Source organism: Calypte anna, chromosome 2 (genome assembly GCF_003957555.1).
Source record: "Calypte anna isolate BGI_N300 chromosome 2, bCalAnn1_v1.p, whole genome shotgun sequence".
NCBI classification, from domain to species: domain Eukaryota; kingdom Metazoa; phylum Chordata; class Aves; order Apodiformes; family Trochilidae; genus Calypte; species Calypte anna.
This window is the reverse complement of record NC_044245.1, coordinates 18,846,978-18,874,342: the sequence shown is the minus strand read 5'-3', so window position 1 is coordinate 18,874,342 and position 27,365 is coordinate 18,846,978. Positions and strand designations below refer to the sequence as shown.

At 49.4% G+C, this 27,365-nt stretch overlaps 3 protein-coding genes across 4 annotated transcripts; 2 read left to right on the top strand and 1 right to left on the bottom strand.

Moving 5' to 3' along the window:
• Positions 1-1,266: 1,266 nt before the first annotated feature.
• Positions 1,267-4,983, top strand: COMMD3 (COMM domain containing 3). Its single transcript, XM_030445557.1, has 8 exons — positions 1,267-1,426; positions 2,388-2,499; positions 2,617-2,680; positions 2,771-2,805; positions 3,120-3,180; positions 3,311-3,367; positions 3,453-3,512; positions 4,564-4,983. Exons 1-8 carry the CDS (start codon positions 1,294-1,296, stop codon positions 4,621-4,623), a joined length of 582 nt encoding a protein of 193 aa, XP_030301417.1. The 5' UTR covers positions 1,267-1,293; the 3' UTR covers positions 4,624-4,983.
• Positions 4,984-5,329: 346 nt separating this feature from the next.
• Positions 5,330-6,307, bottom strand: LOC115597783 (basic proline-rich protein-like). Its single transcript, XM_030444088.1, has one exon. The coding sequence runs from the start codon at positions 6,305-6,307 to the stop codon at positions 5,330-5,332; it is 978 nt and encodes a 325-aa protein (XP_030299948.1).
• On the top strand, positions 5,855-16,920 carry BMI1 (BMI1 proto-oncogene, polycomb ring finger). 2 transcript variants are annotated; one of them, XM_030445556.1, is made up of 10 exons: positions 5,855-5,944; positions 12,137-12,270; positions 12,754-12,850; positions 13,558-13,613; positions 13,739-13,789; positions 14,054-14,162; positions 14,253-14,298; positions 14,823-14,921; positions 15,360-15,440; positions 15,534-16,920. In XM_030445556.1, the coding sequence occupies exons 2-10, from the start codon at positions 12,159-12,161 to the stop codon at positions 15,861-15,863; spliced, it is 981 nt and encodes a 326-aa protein (XP_030301416.1). In that variant the 5' UTR covers positions 5,855-5,944; positions 12,137-12,158; the 3' UTR covers positions 15,864-16,920. The 2 variants fall into 2 exon arrangements, with proteins under 2 accessions (XP_030301416.1, XP_030301415.1); XM_030445555.1 differs by lacking the exon at positions 5,855-5,944 and adding an exon at positions 6,554-7,094.
• Positions 16,921-27,365: the final 10,445 nt, after the last annotated feature.

The window sequence follows — 27,365 nt, the reverse complement described above, 5'->3', positions numbered from 1 at the left end:
ATAAGTCAGGTCTTCTGCAGCACCATCAGCCTGCGACAGGAATGCAGCTCAGGTCAGCAGGCAATAGGAACAGGAGGCTATACCCACCATTTTATATTGCGTTACTCTGGAATATTTGTAAGCACTGCTGTCTGCCTTGCTGTTATTAGCAACACTATTTAAGACAAGTAACATTAAAAATTTAGAAAGGAAAATGCTCTGCTCTGGTTTTCTATCATGCAACATACTTGGCAATAATTCAGTTGGTTGGCTTTGCACTTAATGTTGTCTAAATATGATTATCTAATGTTGTCTAATGTGTACCCGCAGCAGGAAAAAGAGGACTCTTGTTTTGACATTATATTGATATTATTTTAAAATCGTTAATATGGCAGAGTCCTTCAGCTTTTACTTTTTTTTAGGCTGAGCATCTTACACATAAATGCTCATGTCCATTCACAATATCCATGGGCAAAGAAAAAGGTGGTACCTAAAACACTGCATATTTCAGCTATAATTCATGTCACATGGTGAGGCCTTTACTATTTGGAGATATAAGTACATGCTTTTTCATTGCTTGATTTCAAAGTATTAACTCTAAGACTTGGGACGGGTAATGTTTCAATGTGAAAAAAAAAAATGTTAGTGCAACAAGTTAATGCCTTGCATTAGGAATTTACCAGCTTAAAATAGAGGTGTTTTTAGATAGTATTTGTACAAATTATAACACCTTTTATAACCGCAGGGGGATAAAATACCTTGTCAAACACATTTCTAAGGTAGACGTTCAGGAGAGAAGGGAAAGGACTATTCCTGATGTTTTAACTTAAGTCTGCAGAAATGTTTGGTCTTGAATTTGTAGACTTTAAAGCTCCACACGCATCTACGCACTTTAAGGGTGCACTGAGACAGAAACACTCGGGGGGATTTAATGACGCAGACGCCTTTTGAAGACTTAGGAAGAAATAAAAGCACTGACGAGCAGAACACGCCAGGCGCCGCATCCTTCCCCCCCCCGTGACAGCATCCCCCCCCGTGATGCTGTCAGAAACAGCATCACGTCACACTACGAACCACAAAGACCGTGGAGGAAGGGGTATACGTTCCGTCACCCGTGCACAAAGCACGCGTGGGTAGACCCGAAAGGGAGAGGAGGGGGCGGGGGAGAGAAGCGGGATCGGAGCGACGCCTGCGACGCCTCCTCCCGCCTCCTCCCGCCTCCCCCCCGCTCTCCCCGAGCGCGGCTCCGCCTCGCAGCGGCGATCAGCTGCGCGCGCGTCACGTGGGCGCGTGTCGAAGGTCACGGCGCCCACAATGGAGCTGTCGCCGTACGCGCAGGGTGGGTGGCGGCTGCTGGGCGACCCCCGCCGCTTCCCCCGGCGCCCGTACACCGCTCTGCTCCGCGCCGCTTTCCGCAGCCTCCTCGATCACCCCCGGGCCGAGCTGGGTAAGGCGAGGGGGAAGGCGGCGGGGTGGGGAGGGAGAGGCGATGCGGGCCGCGCAGCTACGCGGAGGCGCGCAAACCGGCGCCGCTCTTCTTCTTCCAGCCTCATCCCGCGCGGCTCCGCGTATGTACACGAGTGCCCGTAGCGTGCTGGCCGCTGCCCACACACCCTCCCCCACTCCCGAAGCGACTCCCACCCACAGCGTTGCCCGTGGACGGCTCCCGGCTGCCGCTGCGCGGGGTGTCATCGCTAATGCGCGACTTTTAAGCTTTATGGAAGCTCAAACCCGTAGAAAATAAGGGGGGAAGGAGGGGGGGGGAACTGGGGAGTCGGCTCGGGACGGGGTCCCCTGCCTGTTTGTGTCGGTGCGGCGGTCCCCCGCCGATTCGCTGCGACTGTTGTTGGGGGTTTTTTTCGCGCGTGGACGTTGCCTATAGCTACCCCGGCAACATGAGTTGTGTATGTCCCTGTAATTAATTTTGTGGTGTTAATGATCCCTCCGCCCCTTCCGCGCACGGAGGAGCCGCCGGTGCTGGCCGGGGGCGGCAGACAGCCCCGGTTCTCCGCCCGTCCGGAGGCTCCGGCTCCGCTCCTCGCCTTTGGCAACAGGCTTTAGAGGAACGCGCGGACGGGGCTTGGGGACGAAATAGAGGTTTTCCTTTTTTTATCCTTTCGTTTTATTTTATTTTATTTTTTATGATGGAAAGGAGATGGAGAGGTAGCGGGGCGTGCAGTCCCGCCTGATACGGCATGCACCGGTCAGTGCTTCATCCCCTCTCCTCCTCCTCCTCCTCCTCCTCCTCCTCACACCTCACTTGCTTGCTCCATCCTTTAGTTCTGAAACAACAAATGTACTTCATTTTGAAGTTTGAAAGATGCTGTTCAAAGGGCGAGCAACAGCTCTTGGCACCGTGTGCTGGGATTTGACAAATCAGTGTGTCATCAGTAACTCATGTATTTCAGACGATCCAGACCTGAGAGATATTGACCCTGCGGTATTAAAGCATTGCCATGCTGCGGCTGCAATGTGTATTCTGGAGGCAGGAAAGCAGAAAGCCGACCTAGCTGCTATAAGGTACCAGTGCTCGGAAGGAAGCTACCCCATTTCTCTAGTGGTTGTCACTTTAAACTCTACTGCTAAGTTAAAGTTAACATAAAACTAATAGATTCTTTTTTTTTTTTTTTCCTCTAGCACATGTCTAGAAGACTGCAAACTGGATAAAGAGAAAATAGAACAATTTTGCACCGAATATCAGGTTTTAAAACCTATTTTAAGATACCTATGTTTTCTTTCTTTCATGGTAATTTATTGAACCCAGCACATTTTTTTTTTTTTTACTCTGCAGAAAAACAAGGATGCGTTGGAAATCCTGCTGGGGAGGTAGGTCTGTCAGTCAGCACAGATAAATATTTTCAGTTACAGCTACTTTGATACTGTCCTGGAAAACACCTATGCATGCTGAAGATGATCAAAAGTAAAAAATACTATTCCATTTTAAAAAATCACATTTTTAACAAACTTTAGAAAACAGATGTTGAAAATTTTTTTCCTCCTTTTAGAATTCTACTTTAGTGAACTATTTGAACTTTTCAAGAAGCATTGAAAAGGTCATGAAAAGCTCTTTATTGGTAGACAGTTTGAGAAAATGACATTTTCTTTCAGCATGGAGAACTTGTAACTGTTGTGTCTTTCAGCATAGGTAGATCTCCTCTTCACATAACTGATGTGTCTTGGCGCTTGGAATACCAGATTAAGGTATCTTTAAAGAATCAAGATGTTTCTTTTGTCCATTTCAGTGCTAACACCTGACTGTTTATTACATTGTTGTAGTTGTTTGGGTTGGTTGTTTGGGTTTTTTTTTTAATTTTTGTTTTTTTTAATTTAGAGTAATCAACTTCATAAAACTTACCAGCCTTCCTACTTGGTGACCTTAAACGTAGAGGTACTGTAATCCCAGCATCCTTAGAATCAAAAATGCAATTTCACAATATGTTTTTTTTATAAACCAGGCATTATTTTTTCTTCAGAACAGTGATTCGGGATCACACCCAGATGTTAGTTTTAGTTGCACGATGGAGCAATTACAGGTACTTCTTCCTTTCATCATTTCTTCTATTCTTGGCATTAGTTGTGGGTATAAATGTTTTTTAACCATGTGCCAGTCAAAATGAAATTCTATGTACAATTAAAAAAAGTGCAAGACTGTGAGGGTAGGAGAGAATCTTCAATAAAAATTACCCATGTAGTTTTCTTCTCTTCTCAAAGAAGCAAAGTAATAGGTTTTAGTTGCATGGGGAGCATTTTACATGCATGTGTAAATATTTATCTGTGGTCATAGCTGTAGTGGGAGGAGATACATAGTTTTTCTGAAATTCTTGATTTACTAAGCTTTAGAGACATGTTTAAAGAAGCTGGCTCGGTGTTTTATTTGTGTCTTGATTAAAAATAGAGGACAAACCGAAGGCTCTTCAGTGGCGTTAATGACATGTAAGAAATGTACTGAAACAAATGTTGATCTTTGTTTAGTGATTTAAATGTGTAACTGAACAATAGAGGTATTGTAATGCTTGGAAGTGACTAAACTGTGGAGGATTGGGAAGAGGAGATGGGGGGAGAGGAAAAGCAAGATATTAAAACTTCACATTTATACCTTTGCTTTTTTAATCTGTGTCTCCAAAGTCTTCCTTTTCTTATCAATGAGTGTTTTTTAATCGTTTTGCTGACTTAGTTAAATCTCATGTGGTTTGGGTGGAGAATGGTCCTAGGACAAAACTGTGTGCAAAATATCTCCAGTAGTTTAGAAATGTATATAGTAGTTCAAAGCCTAGGGCAAATGTCAGTGTTGAACATCAGAATGATAGTGATAAAATATATGTGTTAAGAGCAGTGATCTACTTTATGAGATACTATATGTTAGAAGGTGTTTTTCTTTCAGTTCCTGGTTTTCTTCCTAAGTTGTAAAATAGGGAGCTATTTAGTAACTTGCTTCACCAAGTAATTGATCATTGGTCAGCAGTTGCAACAATTCTTTGTGGCATAAGGTGCTGTTTTCCCTTGCCTCTGTATGTAAAAAAATGTACATTGCTCGTCTTTGTTTAAAAAAATACGTTAAATCTAAGACAGTATTATGTCTCTTAGGATTTAGTTGGAAAACTAAAAGATGCTGCAAAAAGTCTAGAAAGAGCGACTCAAATGTGATTGAAGGAAGGTGTCAGCCTGCTGAGCTGAAGTACTCTCATGCCTAAGAGTGTCTTCTAAATGACAAATGTCTTTCATCTCTTGATGCAAACTGGGGTTTTTTTGTGGGGTTTTTTTGTTTGTTTGTTTGTTTGTTTTTCCCCCAACCACTTGAATGTAAATTAAGTGAAATAGCAGTTTTCTATAACCCTTTCTATCCCTAGCATGTATCAATTTTTTAATTATTATTATTATTAACTCTTGTTAAATACTTGATTGTTGGTTGTGTCTTCAAAGCATTCCTTCTATTACATTTCGTCTATTTTTATAATAATCGCTGATTATTTTTTTCTGGAATCTAATAAAGTTTATTCACTCTTGTTTCGCATTTTTTGTGGGTGAATTAGCCGTACCTAAAACTAGGATGCTAAATGTCACATCGGCTCCATGAGGTGAAAATCCCTTCCTGCCGTGCCGCGGCTGCGGCGCGTTAGCTCATTTGCCCAACGCGCTTTGTTATATCATTCCAACTGATCTTACATTTTCTGTAAGAGCGAAGACTGGTCCCCGGCGCGGGAGGCACGAAGGATTTCAATTTCATGTCACGGAGTCGGGACGCCTCACGGAAAGCCGGGAGTCCGTGAGGTTGAGCGAAGCCGAGTGTCGGCTCCGGCTCGACGGCGTCTCCTCCCTCGCGGGACCGCCCGGCGGCGGGGACGCTGCCCTCCTACTCGCCCCGGGCCGTCCCCGTCCCGGTGGCCGCGGCCGAGGCCGCCCGCACCTGCCGGTGAGGCATAGCGGCCCCGCGGAAGAAGCGCGGCGGCGGACGGGCCCTCGCCGCGGCGTCCGGCGCCGAGACGGTTTCTTCCCTTCCCGCTCCGCCGCGCCCGGGCTGCGGGCGGCGTCTTGTCCTTGGCGGTGGTGAGCGCCGGCGAGGGTTTCCCCGCTCCATTCCCTCCCTCTCCGGCAGCGCCCGCCTGGCACTCCCTGTCCCCTCCGTGGGGCGGGGGACACGGCGGATCCCCGCGATACTCGCGGCCGCCGCCGCTCGGTGGCCGCCGGGGCGTGCTGAGCCCGGGGGCCGCTGCTCTGGGCGGGAAGGCGTCGGCGCGGCCCCCGAGGGGACGTGTGGCCCCGCCGGCGGCGGCCCCCGCGCAGCCTTGGTGGGGCGCGGGGCGCGTCCCACGGCCGCGTGCGGGCAGAGGGCAGCGCGCACGAGGCTGCGAGGGCGCGAGGCCACGGCGGGGTCTCCCGCGGTTCTCGCTCGGTGGCGAGACGGGACTGAAGGGCCCGCCGCGGGCGTCGGGGGCCGCGGGTGGGAGCGAGGAGCAAGATCGCGGAGGTAGGCGAAGGCTCTGGGGGGAAGGCGGCCGGGCGGTGTGGGGGGCCGCGGGCATGCGGGCAGGGGGGCTGCGTCGTGGGGAAGGTGGAAAGGGCAGTGTGGGGTAGGGCGGGGGACGCACGTCGGGGGGTGCCGGGGGGGCGGGCAGAGAGAGGTTGGGGAGCTGGTGCTCGGGACTGGGGGCGGCGGGCTTGGGGGGGGGCGAGGATCCCGGGCGGCAGCTCGAAGGGGAGCGGCGTGGCGAGCGGAGGGGGAGAAGGAGGCGCCGGGCTGCTGCGGGCGGGGGGTGGGGGGCGGGCGGGAGCTGCGGGGCCGGGGGTCGGGGCGGGCGGGCGGCGAGAGCAGCGGGGAAAAAGGAGGCATCGGCGGCGCGCGGGCGAGCGCGTGCAGGGCCGGGGGGAGGGGAGGGAGGAGGAAGAGGGGAGGGGGCGGTGGACGGGAGAGGGGAGGGGGGGAGGCGGGGGCGGAGGGGGAGGAGGCGGCCGGGGTGCGGGATTGGGTCACGGGGAGGCTGCCGGGCCCCGGCGGCAGCGCCGCTAATTCCCAGGCCGCCCTTAAGGAATGAGGCGCCCCACGTGACGCTGGCGGGGCGGGCGAACTCCGAGCCATTTTGGGGACGGTGTCAGTTTCCACTGTGTGCCTTCAGCGTTGCATTCTTCCCTCCTCCGCCCTCCTCCCGCCCGCCCGCCCGCCCGCCCTCCTTCCCTCCCCGGGTCCCCGCCACCAACTATGAAATAACAACAACAATAATACTCGTAATAATCATCATAATAATAAAAAAAGGAACGCGAGCGAGGCCGCGAGGCGGAGCGGGGGGCAGAGGGAGAGACAATGGGCTGGTGGAGAGAGCACCCATCCGGACCGGGGAGACTTTGCGCTCCCAGCGCCTGAGCCGCCCGGGCGGCGAACTCGGAGGGAGAGCGAGGGAGCGAGAAGGGCCGGTGGACGAGAGGAGGAAACCCGGGTGTTTTGTAACTAAAATGAGCGGAGCGCAGCGGCGGCGGCGGCAATAAGCTTATTGCAATTGACAGCGTCTGCAGTTCATTTCAAGATGGCCGCTTGGCTCACATTCATTTTCTGCTGAACGACTTTTAACTTTCATTGTCTTTTTTGGCCGCTCCGATCATCACCCACCGGCTCCGTTTTCCGGGTACGTATGAAGCGAGGTGTCGCCTTACCAAGGGCGGGGGGCGAAGGGGGCTCGGAGGCGGTTTTCGGCCGGTTTGGGGGCTGCAAAGGGGAGCCTAGGTGTCCCCCGAGCTCTCCGTATGGGAAAAGCGCTGACAGGCTGCTCCAGCCACACACACACACATATAGACACGCAGCAGCAGCAGCAGCCGCCTGTGCACTCGCTCGCGTTACGCACCCACATTTGCAAATTTTAGTTCCTTTCTTTCTCCAGACGCCCCCTAAAACCTTTCTGTGCACATGGCCCCCGAGAAGAATATTTATATTTCCAGACCCTGCTGCCAGCCCGGCCTGAGCGCCCTTTGTTTAAAGGGAGATTTTGATTAAACAGGGATGTTCGTGAAATCTGGAGCTGCCTGGGTCAAGTGATTTCAGTCTTCCCCGAAAGAAATGTGTCTGGGGGAGGTTAAAATGCCAGATAACGCACCCATTTTATAGAGATAGAGCCAGCGGGGGGTAGCGATCCTCCTGGAGGGGTTGTTAGGCGTCGGGGCACCCAGCAGAAAATGTTATTAACTTAAGTTGGACAAGTACTTGTGTGAAATTGGATGGCTTGTAAGATGGCGGTTCCCAGTTGTTTGCAATGTCTCCTCTTACATTTCTGCTCTAAATGCTAAAGTTTGGGGGGGTTGTGCCTCCTGGGAGAGGAAAGGGGTGACCAGCACCGAGACGTGACTTTTTGGGGGGCTAAGGATAGCAGTTTGGCTGCGATCTTGGGGAGTTTAGGCGTGCGGGTTGCTGGAGTCTTCAGAGCAAAGGTGGTGTGTCTGTGGGACGTGTGGGGGGGGTTGAATTTCTTTTCTCTGTTTTTTGTTGTTGGTGGTTTTTTTCTTTTTCTCCTGTCCCCGGGTAGAGTAAATTTACATTAAATCCTTGGTCAGATCTTAAAGGTGTCACGAGTGGGCTCCTCATGCTGCTTATGGGCAGCACTGGAAATTTGCTGCTATATGTTTTTGTCATTGTGTGGCCTTGGCAATATATAACTTGGCATGTTTCTCTGGTTACTGTAAATATTTTCAAATAATCAGGTACAAATAAGGAAAAAAATCGCATTTCTGTGAAAGTGAAGTAGCCACTTTTCAGCCTCTAGAAACTTTCATTCACTCTACCACTCTCCAGAAAAGTTGAGGAAAACCTGTATGTGTGTGTCCATTTTCAAGCTTGGTGCTCAAATGATTTTTTTGCGTAGTCTGTAGTGGTCAGAACAACTTGATTTAGGGGACTCTCCCAAACACCAGGGAGATTTTGAAAACTACTCTGAGTGACTCTGTTCAGTACGTCCCAGAAACTGAGAAAGGCTTGTGCTGCAGTTTGCCAGAGACACGAAGGCTTCACCTACCTGATCACTTAGAAAGTGCAAAATTAACATTTTGGTATATTTTTTAAGTTGACAGATCGTGTCCTTCAACTAGTTCCAGGAGGCAATTTAAGGGGTTTGGGTCCTCTTGCATTCTGTTGGCAATATTGAGGTCTTTTCTCGCTGCAGCGAACTGGGCAGAGATATTTGAGCTCCGTGTGCTTTCTCTGAGAGAAGCAGCACCATCCATCCTTTAAAACATATGTGACCATTCTTAAGAGAAAGAGGAATAACAGGCTGGACAGTAAGAGTGGCTCTGTCTGATAATGGGTGAAGATGTAGAATGACGGCTGATTTATTCCTGGTGAGATAGTTTTCCGAGAGGAGGTGGGTGCAAAGTACACAAACCTACCCGAGTGATGCTTCTATTTTTTTTATGTATGTATGGATTTATGTATTTTCTGCTATCTGCCGAGCAAGAGTTTGGTAGCTTATTGCCTTTATAGATTTTTATTAATGGAGCTGGTTCTTAGCAGGAGAATGCACTTCTGTTTTTCTTCATTTTGACATAACCCGTTTAAGGCCTCTAAATAATCAGTTGTCTGGCATTGTTTACTTCCAGCGAGTATTATCTCCGTATATTTTATGTTTAGTTGTTTTGTGTGTCAGTGTGTAAATATATATTGTCCTGGTTAAGAGGCTATTTGTATTGACTGTGTGAAGTGTTGGTATTCGACATGTTATCAGCACAAGCAGAAAAAAAAATCTGGAAGGGTTTCCCTCTTACCAAAATAATAAGCTCCGGCTGCTTTAGTAAAATGTGCTGCGTTCGTGGTGCATACCCGCATGTCTGTGCCCGTCCGGGTGCCTTTTGGGGAGAAGTTAGGCACCTGGCTCAGCTCTAAGGAGAAAGCCACCAATTTCAAAGGTAGCTCATAGCACGTTGAAACTGTGCTAACTTTGGGCAATAAATAACCCGCGTTTAGGAGTTGCTTCTACAAAACAGGTTTCACGGTTGAATTTAACCCTCCTCCATGTAGGAAGGGGCTACGCCTGCGTGAAATAAACGCGTTAATGTCTTGGAAGGTTTGTCCCGATCTGTCAGGGCTGGGAAGGAATTCTCGGTCAGCCGACTTGCGTGACCTCGGTCACTCCTGAGTTTTTTTGTTCAGATTTTTATGAATTATAAGGTAGTTGCTTGAACAAATAAAACACAGAACCGTGAAGGCGGTCTGCCCATGTTTTAGAACCTAAAGTGACCTCAATAGACGCCGACTTCAGGGCGCTGGACTCTTCTGAGAGGAGAGCAGGAGCCCAGGCTTTGCCTTTTCTGGGCAAAGCAAACCCTCGGTATCAGTTTAAAAGTAAGAAGCTGAGGGTCAGGGACCCTGGAAGAGACATTTAAACCGCATTATAATGCAGTGGGGATCTTGCTTTTCCATACAGGGCTAGGAACAGCTTTAGGGACCTGGTCTGGCTGGAGTGCTTCTTACACTCTGCTCTTCTGTGTGCTGGTCGGCTTTAGGTTGAAGCTGGGGAGTTTTATCTACTGTTCACTCAAGGTTTCTCCTGCAGCAGCAAGAGAAGTTTCCTAGCGAGGGTCGCTCGTTGGCGCTGTGCACGGTTCTTGAGGAATATTGTACCCCTGTCCTGGGCGGTCTGGCCGAAATTGAAAGCTTTTAGAAAGCTTGGTAGAAAGCTTGGTGTGTTGTTTAGTTTTAGTTTTTTGTTTTTTTCTTTTTTCTCTCTGCCTGATACCTAAGTTTGCGGGTGGTTGGGGAGAACCTAGCATCTTGAGGCTTCTCCAGCTTGCACGGTGCTGCAGTGAGAGGTGGCTTGCAAGCTTTGACTCGGGAAGAGTGGGGACCAAGGAGAGGAGCTAGTGTGCTGGGAACACTGACATGGGGAAATGAACAGCTTGCATCGGGGCAACGTTGTTACGTTACATTTTTCAGGATCTGGTTGACAGAAAATAATTTACTTTGCAGTTGTGGCTGACGGAGTTTTCTTACCCGGCGTGCTTTCCCCTTTACTTCTTATTCCCTCTCATTTAAAATGGTATGTGTGCCTCTAACGTTGGTGCCAGTGCATCCGAAGGGGATTTATGTGTTTCAGACTGTGAAAATGACATTTGTTTTTCACTCTTGTCGCTGCATTGTGTTGACAAGGTGTTGATTTAGCTTTAGGAATGATCTGGTCACATGGTCCTCCGCATGCTGTCACTAATGTACCGTTTAAAGTCGGTTTGAGCTTTTCCCCCCACCGTCGGTGTGCTTTATTGCTGAAAAGGGGGTTTGTAAAAGGATCCAAAGAGTTGTTTTCTCCCGTCCAAATACTTTACACTGATGCTGCAAATCTCTTTCTACCTTTTGCAAAACTTTGCGCCGCGCTCTCTTCATCCGCGGGAGGCTTTTCAGACGAGAGTCTAAAGAAGGGGGGAAGGAAAGAGAGAGAGAAAAAGTTGGGGGGGAGGGCGGGAGGGAGAAGAGAGAAAGAAAATAAGGAGAGAAAGGAGGAAAGGGGAAAACTGGGGAGAGGGGATGTCGGTGGCGTGGAGCGGGAGCTCGGCACCCCGCCGGCAGTGCGGCGGGCTCGGTCCCCGGGAGCACGACGCGGCTCGGCGAAGGGAGGGAGTGAGCGGGGGGGGGAGAGAGCGATCTCAGACCAGCTTCTCGCACCGAGTCGACGTGGAGAGAGGCCCCTGAGAGGATCCGAAATGGCCGAGTCTCGGGAGGAGCCTCTGGCGCTCGCCTCCGCCGGGCTGAGACCCCAAAGCTCGGGTCGTCCCCGCTGCTCCCCGACACCCCGCTGGCTGCGGCACCCCGACACAGCCCGGGCTGCCCCCCCTCCCCCTCCTCGCCCTCCCCTTTCCCTCCCCTCCCCTCGCAACCGGTCTCCCAGACCCCCGCGGGCTCCTCCACCCCCTCCGCCAACCCCCGGGCCCCGCGTCCCACCCCCTGGCCCGGCTCGGCTCGGCCCGGCCCGCCCCCCCCTACCCCCTCGGCCGCCCCCCCGCCCGGCTCTCGTGTGTTCCCAGCGGTGGCAGGATGCCAAGTGTAAGTGTAAGTTGCTATAGCAACCCCCTCGGAGAGCGGAGCAGATCCGGATCGGCACCGAGCAGTAGCGGCAGCCGCCCGGACCCCCTCGCGGGCCGGCCCCGGCGCCCCGGTGCCCGGCCCCGCTCCGAGGTGCGTGTGTCCCCCCCCCCTCCTGTCCCTCCCCCCACCGCCCCTCCCCGCTCTCCGGAAATGCCAGGGCAGCCGCACCGGGAGGCGCTGGTTCCCCTTTGTGCTGCTCGCCGGCAGCCCGGTGCCCAGCCGTCTCCCCCCCCGGAGCTCCCCTCCGCCCCGCCGCATCGACTCCGAGCCTCCCGGGGAGCCTGAGCCGGCCGGTGCCCCGCTGCGCCGCGGGGACAACCCGTGCCCGCCGGGGAGCGGCGCGGTGGGTGCCGCGGAGCGACCGCGCCTCCGCGGGGCTGCGCCCAAGCCGGCCCGGTACGGTGAGGTGCGGGGACGCCCCGCCGGCCTCGGGACCGGCCCTCGCCCGCCACCCGGCCCCGCGCCGCCGCCGCCGCCTTCCGCCCTTTATCGTCCCCTGCGCCGGGGGATGCGACCGCTCGGGGAAAGGGGACGCGCCGGGTCTCGGCACCTGGGACGCCGCCGCTTTCGCCCTCGCTGATCGGTCCTCTGTGTGTGTGTGTCTTTCAGAGCCGCACCTCGCCACGCCAAAATGCACCGAACAACCAGAATCAAAATAACCGAGCTAAACCCCCATCTCATGTGCGTGCTCTGTGGCGGGTACTTCATTGATGCAACAACCATCATAGAGTGCCTCCACTCCTGTAAGTACGATCATCGGGCGCTCCGCGTTGTTTCCCCGCCGATTCCCACCTTTCCCTGCATCCCGGGAACACGGGAAAAAAACAAAAAAACCCCAAAAAAACAACAACCCCCCCCTCCAAAGAAAAAAAAAAAAAAAAAAGAAAAAAAAAGAAAAAGCAAACCAAAACCCGAACCCTCTGAGGTGCCTGGGACCACCGCCCCTCCGCCTTCCCGGCGGGCTGGGAAATGGGTGGCCCGGCCGCGTTGCAGTTTTTCTGACGACGGCCCTACGGTCTTTGTTAAACTAATAATATATGTACTCTAAGCGTCTCCTTTTCATGGTAATTGCAGCTTATTTGGGTATTCGTTTAGCTTAAGCAGCGTGCTGCTGACAGTGGACGATTTGCTATAGCTTGCATAGTTTAGAAAATCGCACCTCGATCTATGCATATCTGTGCTTCACCTATGACCATCACTAAAAGGCTTTCGTGTTTGATTTCCAGTCTGTAAGACCTGTATCGTGCGTTACTTGGAGACCAGCAAGTATTGTCCTATCTGTGATGTCCAAGTTCACAAAACTCGACCGCTTTTGAATATAAGGTAGGAGAAAGATGTAATGCGACCTCGGAATCTCTTGTTTTACTGTATATGGGCAGATCAGCAGTAGTCGTGTTGATGTTATCTCTTGGTCTGCAATTTAAATCTGAAAGGACTTGTCAATTTGCAAGCTAAGTCTTGTGTATGCTCTCTCTTTGGAGTTTTGTCATTGATGGAAATTAAGTATTTCTCTGGATTGACGTTTTTGTTGGTCTTTTTTTGCATGTGCCACCACTGATGCAATGCTTCTTCCCTTTCTTTAATTGCCATGTGTACCATCCCAACAGTTTTAACCTCAGAGGTGCTTCACTCCAACCATAGTTCCATAGTCATGAAACATCCTGCTCAATCTTTCCAGGTGAAGAGGGAAAAGACTTTAATGCATGCTGCTTATTTCAGTAATATTTTTGTAGTTGTTGTTACTTTTTGCTCTTTTCATGTTATAGGAAATGAATGCAGGGAGGGCTTTCCTTTGGTCGAAGAGAATTATTTTTCTGTTGTGGTAGCACGGATGAGTTTAGCTTTATAGTGGTATTTGGAGAAGTGGTGGTGTGATTACAAGTTCTTGTAAGTTAAGTTTTTATGACTAGCCTCCCACTTTGTAGAAGATGCCTCATTGTTGTGAAGGATTATAAATGAGGAGCTACCACTTAGATTAAAATACTGCTTCATCTGTTTAATTTTCTGTTTTGGTGTTGTTCTTTTTTCAGGTCAGATAAAACTCTCCAAGATATTGTATACAAGCTAGTACCAGGTCTTTTCAAAAGTAAGTAGTTAAAGCATTTTTTTTTTCTTTAAGAGCAGAAAAACAAAACCAGAGCTGCTACCCTGTATTAGTACCTGGAGTTACAGAGTACTTACTAAAAGAAATATATATGCTTTTCCACCTAGATGAAATGAAAAGAAGGAGGGATTTTTATGCTGCTCATCCGTCAGCTGATGGTAAAAGCTTCTTGTTCTAAATTTTAATAAATGTAGCATTGACCTAGATGTGTTGCCGTTTCATTTTAACTTACAAATTATGTATTACTGTGACAGCATTTTAAGAAGTAAATTCAGCATACTAGAAGTTTAATTTTTTAACAGTTAGGTAGCTGTAATTCACAATCTTAGTATGGAGATTTAATTTTTTTCATGTTACTGAGAATTGCCATGCTTCCTGATTTGAATTTCAAAATGTAAATTATTGTGGAAATTTCTGCGCAGCTGCCAATGGCTCTAATGAAGACAGGGGAGAAGTGGCTGATGAAGACAAAAGAATTATAACAGACGACGAGATAATAAGCTTATCCATTGAATTCTTTGACCAGAATAGGCAAGTTCCAGAATGGCAATATTTTATGTTTACCTGACTGAGAGTAGCTGTATTTATTACTTGTAGTAATTGTTTCATTCCTTCTCACAGACTGGAAAGAAAAGGAAATAAAGAGAAAGAAAAATCAAAGGAAGAGGTAAATAACTTCTCTTTACTGTGGAGGAAATGTAATACATACATAAACATCTTGGGCAAGGTGTGTGGCTGAAAAAAATACATAGGTATATTTGTGAACCAAAGAAGCACACCTGTAATGGCACTAGGTACAGGAGAGGTCAAACAGCTTCATACAGCTGTATATGTAAACAAATTAAAAAAAATAAAAAAGCAACCTGTAGTACTTTTAAAGTGGAATGTGACTTTTTTTGTCAGATACTGCAATAAATTATTTACAAATTAATTATGTAATGTATTCTAAAAATATGTTTACAATGAGTAAAATATTTATGTATAAAATTAGTTGCCTTTTTAAGTATTTTCTGTGTAACTGTAATTTATCACTTATTTCTGTTGTACCTCCTAAGGCAGCAGAAATTTTTGTATTGTACTCAATAATTTAATAAAGTGCGTTTTTAAAAATTACAAGAAATGTAAGAATACAACTTTGGTTGAAGTAATTGCTTGTTCTCAGTTGGCTAATTTTCCTTACTATGCCATCAGGTGAATGACAAAAGATACTTACGCTGCCCAGCAGCAATGACAGTGATGCATCTAAGAAAGTTCCTGCGGAGTAAAATGGATATACCTAACACTTTTCAGGTACCTATGGGGAAAGAGTGATTTTTAAAAAATCTTGCTATTCTAAACATGCTGATACTGATTAGCACTCATTACGGCCAGCAAGTGCTAGCTACCAAATATTTCTGATGTGTGCAATATATTGATGGGATTATGAATATTATTTTTTAAATATCTATCTGGAGAGTTTGATGAGACTAATTTTTTAATGCTGTAAATACAGATATATGAAGAAAATTATCTTTAATGTATTCAAAACATGTCTAACAAATATGAAAATTCCCTATTCCTTCCTGGATTTGGCTTTAAGTTTTTCTGTGGGTTTTTTTGTGTCTTTTTTTTCTTTTTTTCTCAATTTTCTTATCTGTATGGCAGTGGGGCTGCTTTCACCTCACAGCAAACATACACTGGGGTAAATGTCAGGATACTCCTTAATGCATGGATTTATATCTCTAACAGATCGATGTGATGTATGAAGAGGAGCCTCTGAAGGACTACTACACCCTAATGGACATTGCCTACATCTATACCTGGAGGCGGGTGAGTATCTCTGGCCTGCCTCCACCCAGGGGGGCGAGGGGCGGGTTGTGGCCTAGGGAGGGTGCTCACCAGGATCTGCCTTTTGCCTTGCAGAATGGGCCTCTCCCCCTGAAATACCGGGTCCGACCTACTTGCAAGAGGATGAAGATCAGTCACCAGAGGGAAGGCTTGAATAATAGCGGAGAGCTGGAAAGTGACTCTGGGAGCGACAAGGCGAGCAGCCCAGCGGGAGGCATCCCCTCCACCTCCTCCTGTTTGCCCAGCCCCAGCACACCGGTCCAGTCTCCTCACCCCCAATTCCCTCACATCTCCAGCACCATGAACGGCACCAGCAGCAGCCCCAGCAGTAACCACCAATCCTCCTTTACCAACAGAGCACGGAAAACATCGATAAATGGCTCCTCAGCCACTTCATCCGGTTGACAAGCCAACCAGGCTACCACCCCCTCTCCTACCGCCCCCCCCTTCCCTGCCCCTCCTTTATATAGATCTCTCCATGCCATTACAGCTTTATAGATGCTAATCCATGTGACTATCGTCCAAATTGCTTTCTTTTGTAGTGACACTGAACTTGGCTATAAAAGGTGGACTAGGTGACATTCAGGATGGACGTTAATGGAAACGCAAGATTGAAATGTAAATTGTTTTCTGAGGACTGGGAAGCAAACAAAAGTTACACCTTCACCTGTTCTGAGTGATGCGGCATTGTTTCAGTCCCCATCATCTGGACTCCTGAAGTCAATACAAATCTGGGGAAGTAGTTTGTTAATCCAGACTAATTCCTCCATTGCGTTCTCTTTGATTGTTATTGTTCTTATGCTGTTTTGTGAATCTGTAGAAAGCAAGTGCTTTTTCATCTTGAAATCCAACAAAAGGAAAAGAATATGCATAGAATAATGCATATATGTAGCCATGTCACTGTGAATAACAATTTTTGCGTATTAGCCATTTTGATTCTTATGTTGCATCTTTTACTCCTCTGTTGCTGCGCAGAACCGATCAAAAGAAAAGTAAACTTCAGTTTTACAATCTGTATGCCTAAAAGCGGGTATTACCGTTTTATTTACTGACTTGTTTAAATGATTCGCTTTTGTAAGAATCAGATGGCATTATGCTTATTGTACAATGCCATATTGGTATATGACATAACAGGAAACAGTATTGTATGATATATTTATAAATACTATAAAGAAAATATTGTGTTTCATGCACTCATGATATGGTTGTTAAATTTCTAAACTGGTTCGACCCTTGCAGATGCCACCTGTTTGAGCTTTGCTCATACTGCAAGAAACACTTTGCGTGTGAGAGCTACAGTATTGGGAAAGCACATTCAAGTCTCTGATAACCTGGAGGCAATTGGCAATCTTAAAAGGATTTTACTGGCTTTGTCTGGTTTTTTTTTCCCAAGTGATTTTTTTTACTTTTGCAAATGTTGAAGTGATGCAGTGAAGGAAAAAAAAAGTTAAGGAACATGGAAATCTGTGACCTGTTTGATTACCTTTTTATTATTTGGTGTGGTGGGACTGTGTTTTTAAAAGCACATAGAATCATTATAGACGCCATCAACTATTTGGTATAAATTTTGAGAAGCCAGCAAGTAGCTGGATGAAGGCATTTTATCTAAATTTGATTTAATGTGTATGTATATGGTACAGTACTAACTTCATTAAAATTTAACAGGTACTTTAATATTTCCAGTAAATTATGGAGAATGCCTCCTCTTTGATGGCCTACCAATAGGTGCATTTTATTAGAGGCTTCTAAAGGTATTATTTTTGTCAGTAGAAGGAACTTTTCCACCATAAAATATGAACAGCCTGGAACACTTTTCAGTTTGTGCTTTGCTTTGGTCGAACTTCGTGTGTGTTCATCACCCATCAGTTATTCATTTGTGAGGGTGTTTATTCTATATGGATATTGTTTCATGTTTGTACGGGAAAATTGTAGTTAAACATTTCATTGTCTCCAGTCTGCAAAAGAAGCACAATTCTATTGCTTTGTCTTGCTTATAGTCATTAAATCATTACTTTTGCATATAAATTGCTGTTACTTGTCCGGCTTGTTTTTATAGACCAGGTGATTGCAAATCCTCCACAAGGTTACTGCTTATTCATGTATAATGTCTTGTTAAACAAGGGTTCATACTTTTTTCCTGTAGTAAACGTGTACAGTTCAATTTCAACAGTAAAAACTTCAGTTTTATACACACAAATAACTTGCATTTATAGCTGGTCAAAGAAACAAAAAATAAAAGGGAGAATTCATTGAAAAGTAGCAAATAACTTCTGTTGATAATGTGATGTTAAAGGTAAAAGACAGACATATTGTTCTCAATGAAAGTGTTTCTGGGTGTGCAAAAGTTTTCAGTGAACAGAACAGCATAGTGCTAAAAACCAAACAAACAAAACCACACACACACACACAAAAAAACCTACAAAAACAAACCAAAACAATCTAGAAATCACCATGATTTATTTTGGTTGCATGCCTTGAAAATATTTGCTGTTCTTCATTTGACTCCATGATGTTCTTGAAATTCAGCAGATCGTGTATTCTCACATTCCCAGGCACCCACAGGTTATATCTCCTGTCTGCTCAAACTTAGCTCCTGTAAAGATGCCCTGTCTGGGAAAGGAAGAACAGAATTTTTGTGATGGAGAGAGCCAGGTTCTGTCTGTGCTGCTCTGCGTTACTTTTTATAGCCTCAGTGGAACTAAGTACATTTTAATGTAAAGATAACTCTCCATGCGACAGAGTGTCTATCTTGGAATGATCCCCTCAACTACACAGGTTAATCACACGGTACTGGCTGAATTAATTCATACGAAGAGCAGCACTGACCCTGCAGCAGAGGGTTGTACGTTATCACACTGATCAAATGGCACCTACTTATACTGGAATTACCTGATAACGACAACTTTTAGCATCAAAACAGAGCTATTCTCGGTCTTTGTAGAGTGTCCGTGAAGCATAAAGCAATTGAAACAGGAGCTGGATAATTCCCTTCGAGGTTTATTAAGCTCTTGCAACACTTACGACATCTCCCAATTTGACATCTCCCGTCTGAAAAAGAACAAACGTTTTCAGTAGGTCTCTTGACGAGCCGCAGAAGCCACCGAAGATGTTTGTGCTGCCATGTGAAACTTTTGTTTTGCTGCTGGCCCTAGGCAGATGGCACTGCGATGCGTATATATTGCTAAGCACAATTGAGAGGACGATCAAAGATACCATCTTGATGTTCTACTTGAGAAGCTGCTATGTCAGCTTCCCGGGTTTCAGTATTTTGCTTCGCAGCTACACAACGAACGGGTTTCCTTACAAATGTATGGAAATGTATGCTCCCTATTGTAGAAGAAATCTCTGTATGTGTAATAAGAATCTTTTCATTATCCGACTTTGCACTTAGATCGAGACATAAAGACGAAGTCCACTGAGTTTTTCTGAGTTTGTTCAACAAGCGATGTGATCAAAGGTAGAGGCAGGGGCGGTCGGCGCCCGCTGGAAAACGATGGGTTTCTGTCTTCGTCCGACCAAATTTTCCGCCCTGGTTCAGCTGCCTGCAGCTCCAAGCAGCGCTTTTGTGCCCGGTCGGAATGGGGGATAAGCGGTAACGAGCCAGCCCCGGGCAAAACGAGGGAGAGGGAGAATGAAGCGCTCCACAGGCTTCTAGAGAAGACAGGGGGAAGGAATACAGAAATATGCAGAAAGGGGAAGAAAAGGAGCATGACGAGCTTGTTAAGAGAAGATGTTTGTCCTCCAGCACCGAGCATTATTCAAAACAACCCGCGCCGCTGCCGTTCAGCAGGCCCGTGCCGGCAGGCGGGCACAGCCGAGGAACTCCCGAAAATAGGTACCGTGGTACCGTCCGGTGGGCGAGAGAGGGGAGCGCAGGACGGGTCTTGCCGCGGCGCCGGCGCCCGGACAACGTCGGAGGGAGCTCCGGAGAACTTTAATCCGCCGAGACGTTCTGTGATTTTTCCGATAATTAAGAGGGGCACCGAAACTCGAAGGCGGAGTCAGAGCGAGCGCCGGGTTCTTCCAGCCGAAGTGATACCTCTGGCCTCATTCCCCGGCGTCTGCCGAGGACGCACCGCTTGTCACCTATTCCGTCGTGCCGCTGCCCAAGCACTCAGCCGTTTCGCTGGGGATTTTCAAAGAGCGAGCAGAACAAATCCTCCCCGGGATTCGGTACCGGGGCTAAGCCTCCTCCCGTCCACCTCTGCCTCTTTAATTCTTCGCCGCTGCTCCGGACCTCCTGTCCCTTCCCCCCTCTGGTAGGGAGCTGGGCTTCTGCCTTCCCAGCATCACTGCTGGACGGTTCATCTCTCAGCACGCAGGAACTCTTGCAGTTCCGATCTTTGCCACCAATTCTGTTCAGGATGACCGGGTTATCTCTCCGTGCTCGTCTCCGGTGTCCAGCCCCGGTCCCCGCCGCCAGGTACGGCAGGGGGAGGCCGGCGGCGGAGACCCTGGCGAGCACCTTGCGCTCTCCCAAATTTAATACGGTGAAATTCCGAGACAATGTTTACTCAGATAAGTGTTTCCTGTTTCCGCTGTTAATTTTTAACGTTCTTGTTTCTAGTCCGGGTACTTGAAACGGATTTCCTTTATTTTACTATAAACAGTTTCTTTTTCATGTTTTCTGCCTGTCTCTACCGAGAGGATGCCTCAAGAGAAATCTGCTTTCTCATCCAAAGGGCTGCCGATCTCCTCCTTCCTCAGTTCAATGTCGTTGCCCCTCTCCGAGAGCTCCAAGCCACGGCTGCTTTGTGTTTTATTAATTCAAGAAATGCAAGAGGATTCTGGCAGCAAGAATTTTTCCAGCTATGCTCCTTTACTCCCTTCCTCTCATCAGAGGAGTTCGAGCAGGAGAATAGAAAAGCTGCTCCAGTCCGATGGAGACTAGGGAAACTTTGGATCTCGACGGTTTCGGGGACTGGATATTTTTTTATTTATTTATTTAAAAGTGATAACGTGGGCTAAAGGAAAAAAAAAAAAAAAAAGTCGGTAACGGGTAAAGCGCGGAAGACATGTAATTCAGCAGGGAAAGGGACTTCTTCCCCTGCCGCTGCCGCGGAGCCGCGGGCGCGTCGGGCAGGACAACGGCGGCCGCGGAAAGGCCGCAAGCGGCCTTGCCGGAGGAGGGCATCGCCTCGGGGAGGCGAGAAGCTCGCGGGCCTCCCGGCTTCCCCGCCGCCGTGGCGTGCGGCCGTCGCCTCCTCCGTGCCACGGAAGGTCAGCGCGAAGCGGCGGAACGGCCGCACTTTTCTCCGTGCCACCTCCGCCAGAGGTGACGAGGATCCCCGGGCTCGGTCCCTCCGGTGCCACGGGCACGGTCTGGCCGCCACCAGCTGCCCCCGCCAGCTGCCGCGGCACCGGGGCGAGCCGGGGCGGCTCCGCGCCCACTCCGCCGCCCGGGCCGGGGCCATCTTGCGCCTGCGCAGCTCTCCCGCCTCGCGCCCGCGGAACTTCCCCCGCGCGCCGCCAGATTCGAACGGGGCGCACGGAGGGAAGGAGGGCGAGGGAGAGCGCGGAAACTCCGCAGGGCGCTCCGCGCAGCACCGCACAGAACCGCGCAGTGCGCGGCTCCCTCCGCTTTGCACCGCCCGGTTAGCCTATGCGTGCTGCGGGACACGGTGTCCCGCTTCGCTGCCGGGCCGGGGGAGGCCGGCACGCTCCGCAGGTGGCACACCCGGCTGCCGCCTCCCTCCGCCACTGCCCCCGCACCGCGCCCCCGCCTGCTCTTCCCCTCCCGCCCTGCCCTTAGGGTGCTCCAGCAGCCGCGGCTGTTCGGGGATGTACGCCCTTCTTTCCGAGGGTACTGGGACGTGACTTTCTGACATCCCCGGGCCAGCTGCCTGACGCCACGGTCCCTTGTTCAACTCGGCCCTGCTGCAGGGACCCGGCCTCCTTCCGAGGCTGGCCGACCCCATCGCTCCTCAGGGCACGGCGGGGCCCCGAGGTGCCCCAGCTTCTCACAGAGAGGGGAGTGGGCCGCGGCAGCCATTTGGCGCCTGTATTTTCGTGGCACGCAGCTGAATATCGCACCTCGTCTAGAAAGACAAAGGGCTGTATGTTCCCATCGCCAGGGAAAGGCAGATGCTTTCCGCGCTCCTCGAGACGATGCTCTCAACCCGGGGAGCGGTTGTGTGCCATCTCTCGGGTGGCAGGGAGGCACTTTTCCCGTAGCAGAAGCAGGTAGCAAGCCTTTCCCCTTCAGACGCGCCACCTGGCTCCGCGCCGCCGGTGCCTCTCGCACACCGAATCCCCGGTGAGAGGCCGAGGCCGGGAGGAGCCGCCCGCATACCGGACCCTCCGCCGAGCTCAGAGCTCCCAGGCGCCAGCATTGTGCACCCCTCCCTTCCACATGTGCTGGGGATTCTCGGGAGATGCCTCTTCAACGAGGCACCTTCTGATCTGAGAGACAACATCGTGCCAAAGATTCTGAGGTTGATGGAGGCCTCCGAAATGGGCTGATTGTAAAACAAGGAAAGAAACAAAGAAAAGAAAACCCAACATCCCAGAACAGATCGCATATGCGACAAAAAAATACCAAAAAACAAAACAAAAAACCCACCCCAAAACCCCAAACAAATTTAAATTTGGAAAGGCGAAAAATCGAAGAAAGCAAATAAAAACAAAACCCCCAAACACCAATAAACATCACCACCACCAAAAAAAAAAAAAAAAAAAACAACAAACAAACAAACAAACAAAAAAACAACACCGCGCCAAAACCCAAACCAAACCCAACAAAAAAAGTCCAGCAACAAACATAAAAACCAAAAACTCAGAAAAGCTAGAAGGAAAGCTCTTGGCACGGCCAAGGGTACTATATGAGTGATGCCCCTTCGAGGCATCTGACGCTGCGCGAAGTGCGGAGCCTGCGCACAAACTCCGCGGGTTCCCTGTGCCGGCAGCCAGCGTACCGGAGCTGGGCTGCGCGGGGCGCGGAGACGTGTCCCATTCAGAGTGATGGGAGTTGGTTTTCCAGGCTGTGTGGGCTGATTGCGGAGGGCGAAGGGCTTTGGCTGTGTCTCCGGGGGACAGCACGCTGCTGTTCCCTGGGCTAGGGCGCTATCCCTGGGCAGGTGGTTGAACAGGGAGAGCCCCCAGGCAAGGGGGACCTGGCAGCAAGGGGGTCCGACGGAGGCGAGGCAGGCGCGCAACACCGAAAAGGATGTCGACAAGCCACGAGCTGCCATTTTGTCTCTTTTAAGTGGGTTGCCTTTCCATTTTCCTGGAGCGCAAAGCGTGGCAACAGTGTCTTCCCCTGCCCTGGCCCTCCTCGGCCGCCCTCCGGGAAGGCAACCCGAGGCTGCACGGGAGGTCTCCTCGGGAAAGCGCCCACCAGCCCCAGCCTCCCAGCCCTGGCGTTCGCCTTCCCACCTCCGCCCTAGGTGCTCGGGGTTTGCAGGCTGTTCAGCTGATTTGTTGCTAATAGCAACCACACGACAGCGATTTGCAGCCTTTTCTGCTGCTGGTGCCTCTCGTTACACCTTCTTCTGCAGATCGGGATATCGTCGTCTGGCTGCTGTGTGTCCCCACCCCTCTAAACATAGCAGTCGGGGACAATGCCGAGGCAGGAGGACGGGGCGGCCGCGGGGCGAGCGGCGGGCTCCGTGGCGTATCACGAAGGTTTGGTTCTTCCAGATGAAGAGAAAAAAACTGGCCAGCTCTTCCCGTCGCAGCCGCGCAGGCTTTGCGTATTTCGCATTGTCTGAGAACATTGCTGTGAGCTGCTAGCTCCCGCAACACTACTGGCACGGAGAGGGGGGGTTGTGGTGAAGCGCTGCTGGGTTTACATATGTTGATTCGGGCAGCGTTCAGCGCCAATCCGACACACACCCTCCCCTGGAGAAACAGAGACAAAGGAAGACCTCATTCCTTTCAAGTGCCCAGAACAGATTAAGGTCCGGCTTTCGGTTTTGGAACATCCCCAAATTTTATTTATTTAAATTTTTTTTTAATGGCACTGCACAAGCGTTGACGGTTCCGCAGGAAACCAGGGGTGTAACTATATGCACGTGGTAAAAAGGGCTCAGCCCTACCAGCTAATATTTCCTGGTCCCATCCTGCAAGTCAGCCCAAGGCATTTTCTGTTTTGCCTTATTCCAGTTTATTTGTCCCTCAATATTTTTCTTGTGTCTTTGCCTGGTGCAATAGCGACGCATCAATCTCCACTAGCCAAAACTATACCGTCTGCATGTTTACGGTTACAAATGTCTGCTTAAATGCCAGCGTCGTCCTCTTATGAGATGGAAAAGAAGTCCTCTTTCTAATGCCTTTGAAGTGCCTCGACGCTTCTCCCTTCGCATCACAGAACTAATTTATTCTATAGGAACGTCTCAGAAATTAAACTCACTAGCAAAAACGCGAAGAGGGGATCCCAGAATATTGACACTTGCTGGAGCCCCGAGACAAAGCTCAGGGAAAAAGAGGGAACTCGCTATTGTTACAGTCCTCCTGACAGAGTTTTTGCTAAAACCCAACTTTGCCAAAGCCCAGGTTCAATTTGAAAATTAAATTGTTCAGGGGTTCTACAATTATATTTTAGTAGAGGCTATCCACGGAATGGAGATGCCTCGCTCAGAGCACTGTCTTCTAGACAGCACTTCTGTTCCCTACATCCCATTCACTACCACTAACTCTTCCACGCTTAACCTCCCCTTTCAAAAGCCCAGTGCTTTTAACTCCGATCTGAGGGAGCGAGTCGTGGTTTACGAGTCACTCTTCTCCCCAAATGCGCTCAGTAGTGCAAGCACGAGATTAAAAAACCAAACAAACATAAAAGTCCCACAACTGATCTCTGTAACCCTGTATATGTCTGCTCAAAGATTTAAACAATTTGCCAGGCATGTGGCAAGCGGGGAGACCCTCCGGAGGCAGATTGAGAGACCCAGATCACGATGCTGAGAGGAGCGGGAACCACGGGGGGCATCCGGGGACATCCCGCAGCCGGTGGGGAAGCCGCTACATCAAGACGCGGGAAAACCTCACATTTTAATGAACGTCGCACAATTTCAAGCCGCAGAGCAGCAGCACCGCGGGGCATGAGCCATCGAGGGGCAGAGAGCCCGTCCCTGACCTTACCTCCCAGCGCCCTTCCAGACGGGGTTTCTGCGGAGGACCCTGCGCGGGCTGGGCCACCTGTTGCCTCGCACATGGGGAACGGGACCAAGCCGGGAAAGCGGGTGGGAAGCCCCTCCGGCACCCCTCACCCCCCATAAAAACGCGGGGACAAACTTCACTTTCACCGGCTTGGGGAAAATGGTGCTTCCTCACCCCGGTATGGGTGTATTTTCGAGTGTATCAAAGACTGACATTAAAGAACAGCCACCAAAAAGAGAATCGGTGTTATTAATTTGGATAAATGTTGACTGTTCCCCTAGTCTCAGGTTTACTTTTTAAGCTGACGTGTGCTGGACCGCAGTCGTTACTAACATCACTCGCCTAAGGATACAGGTTCCTACTAATGAGCTCCCCAGCAGCAGGCAATGAAGTCTCACAACTACGTCATTTCCATAAATGATTTTCCGTCTTCAGTACTTTTGTGAGAAGGGGTGACATTTCCGCAGACCGCATTTGCATGGTGTTTATTCCTCGTTATTAGTATTAGCCATGTGAACAGACTCTTAGTATCAAGCAATGAAATGTGAGAGCAAGTTTTAGAGGTTCTCAGGGTGCGTTTTGTTCTTTCACCTTTCCGAACATTAGACTTAATTAGACAAATCAATTTATCTGTAATCTACACATTAGTGCGTGTGTGAGCTTTCTTTCTTTTTTTTTTTTTTTTTTAAATTTAATTTTATTTTTTTAAAAACCAAACAAAACCCCCAACAAACTAAAACTCTGGAAGTAATTAATCACCGTTTGTTTATTTTTTTTATTTTAACTTAAGAACTGAAATAAGTATAAAGAAATGTGTTTAACAGCTGTTCCCTTCTCAAGTACACATGGTGATATTTTTCCAAAATATTTTCTGTGGCAGAAGACCTTCTCACCAATCTTATTTAATTTGCTTTATTTATCTGTAAAGAACAGCATATCGCCTGTTTTGTTTGTTTTCTTAAAGATAATTTTTTTCACATTAAATAATCCTAGAAACACGTGTCTCATTTTATACCGTAATGTTGTTTACATTAGCCCACCTCTTTTCGGTTGAGCAAATCGAGAGATGATTTATTAGAATTAGATGTCTTTTTTGCACTTTTCCACACTCTTAAATTCCAGCTGAAGCAACTTCGACCTTCCAACTTTAATATATGACACAAAACTTTCTACTACCTATCAAATAATATGTTCATGTAGTGTCAGTCATCTGACTTTGTACATTTAGAGCTCTGCAGAGCAAAATACCAGCCTATGATATCCTGAAGCCACTATCTATTAAAAGGTTGGTACAGAAAGGGGCATTTTTAATGGAAGAGTTACTCTGGTTTTCTGTGGATGACGATTTCACTTGGAGCAGCCTAATCGATAGAAGAGATAACTAGTGACTCCGTTCATAAACATCCTGCATCTTGGGGATCACCCTCAAAAGCTACTGAGGGAGATGTAGAGTCTATTTCCATTCTAATAATTTTAATCCTGATTTCATTTCGCAGTCCCACCGTTTGTATTAGTTGCTGAAAAGACCTCCAAGGCTGCGTCTACTCATAGATGCAACCATGCCTTGGTCAGCCAGTTATGAAGATAATTATTTGTAAATAGTCCTTAAAACCGCAGATACCAAGATGGGAAAAGTGGAAGGCAGTGCTTATCTACCGGAATGATAGGCTGTTGAAAAAAAAAAATTAAAAAAATACTGTTATGGCGCACACGAATAACTAGTACCTGTGCTTGGCAGAGCCTGAGAGGTGCTGCCGGACCGCCCTCCCACTGCCCCTTCCTACCCCGCTCCCCTTGCGCGGGCAGAGCAAAAGCTGCTTCTCGCCGTCTGCATATGCGCGAAGAAAGCAACTCCCGGAATTGCGCGGAGGTTGCGCTCTGGCTTATCAACCCTGTGTGGGGGCGAGGAAGGAGCAGAGCCTTCCCCTCCAGCGGGGACGGAGCTTCTTCCACTGCATGACCCGCGTGGGTCCTGGCAGAGGCAGCGGCTGTAGTCCACGGGCTCGCCCCTACGCGCCCGCGTTGGCCGCGTCGCCGAGGCGCGCAGCGCTTCGCGGTTGTGGGCGGGGGCTCAGCGAGCGAAAAACCCCAGCGTGGGTCGGCACGGCGGCGTAAGGTAATAGTGGAGATCCCCAAGGACGAATAGCAGGGGTGGTAAAAAAGTGGGGAAGAAAAAAAAAAAAAGATAAAATTAAAATCAAAGGACCCCCCTCCCTGAAGAATAAGGGCTCGGCAGGGTGCAGAGGGAGCAGCTCCGGGCTCACTGAGACTACTCTTATTTTTCTTTTTTCTTCCTTTTTCTTTCTTCCCCACCCAGGGAGTGGAGGGGGAACGGAGCCTGGCAGGGGGATCCTGCAGGAGCTGCTGTGTGATGCGCGGGGCTCAGCCGGGACGGCCAGTCCTAGGCGGAAATTTGCGCAGCAGCGGAGCGGAATAAGGCAGTTCTCTGGTCGCGGCGCAGAGCACGGCCCGCGGAGCACCGCGCCTCGCCTCGCGCAGCTCTGGGCGCCCGAGGAGCGGCTGCCTTCGCGGCGCGGCCGGGGCAGTCCCAGCGGTGCAGTCCCCAGTCAAAAGTCAGAGGGGTCGGGCAAGCTCTCGGCTCCGGCGCGGAGGGAGGGACGGCAGCGGCGGACGCAGGCACAAGTCAGGGCTCTGGCCCGAGCCAGTCCCTGCTCTGAGCCCGGCACCGTCCCGCGGGTCCTGCCCGTCACTCCCGGGAACAAGAGTTCCCTGTGTTGAGATGAGCACATGCAGCCGCCTGGATACGTCCTTGTATGTAACTACGTGTTCATATACACCCACAGATACATA

Bases quoted from the DNA above. Each gene is read 5' to 3' on its own strand.
- LOC115597783 (XM_030444088.1), bottom strand. From the start codon at position 6,307: ATGCCTCCTTTTTCCCCGCTGCTCTCGCCGCCCGCCCGCCCCGACCCC.
- COMMD3 (XM_030445557.1), top strand. From the start codon at position 1,294: ATGGAGCTGTCGCCGTACGCGCAGGGTGGGTGGCGGCTGCTGGGCGAC. The intron at 2,681-2,770 runs GTTTTAAAACCT...TTTACTCTGCAG, and splicing joins AATTTTGCACCGAATATCAG to AAAAACAAGGATGCGTTGGA. The intron at 3,513-4,563 runs GTACTTCTTCCT...TATGTCTCTTAG, and splicing joins GCACGATGGAGCAATTACAG to GATTTAGTTGGAAAACTAAA.
- BMI1 (XM_030445556.1), top strand. From the start codon at position 12,159: ATGCACCGAACAACCAGAATCAAAATAACCGAGCTAAACCCCCATCTC. The intron at 14,299-14,822 runs GTAAATAACTTC...CTATGCCATCAG, and splicing joins AAGAAAAATCAAAGGAAGAG to GTGAATGACAAAAGATACTT. The intron at 14,922-15,359 runs GTACCTATGGGG...TATCTCTAACAG, and splicing joins ATATACCTAACACTTTTCAG to ATCGATGTGATGTATGAAGA.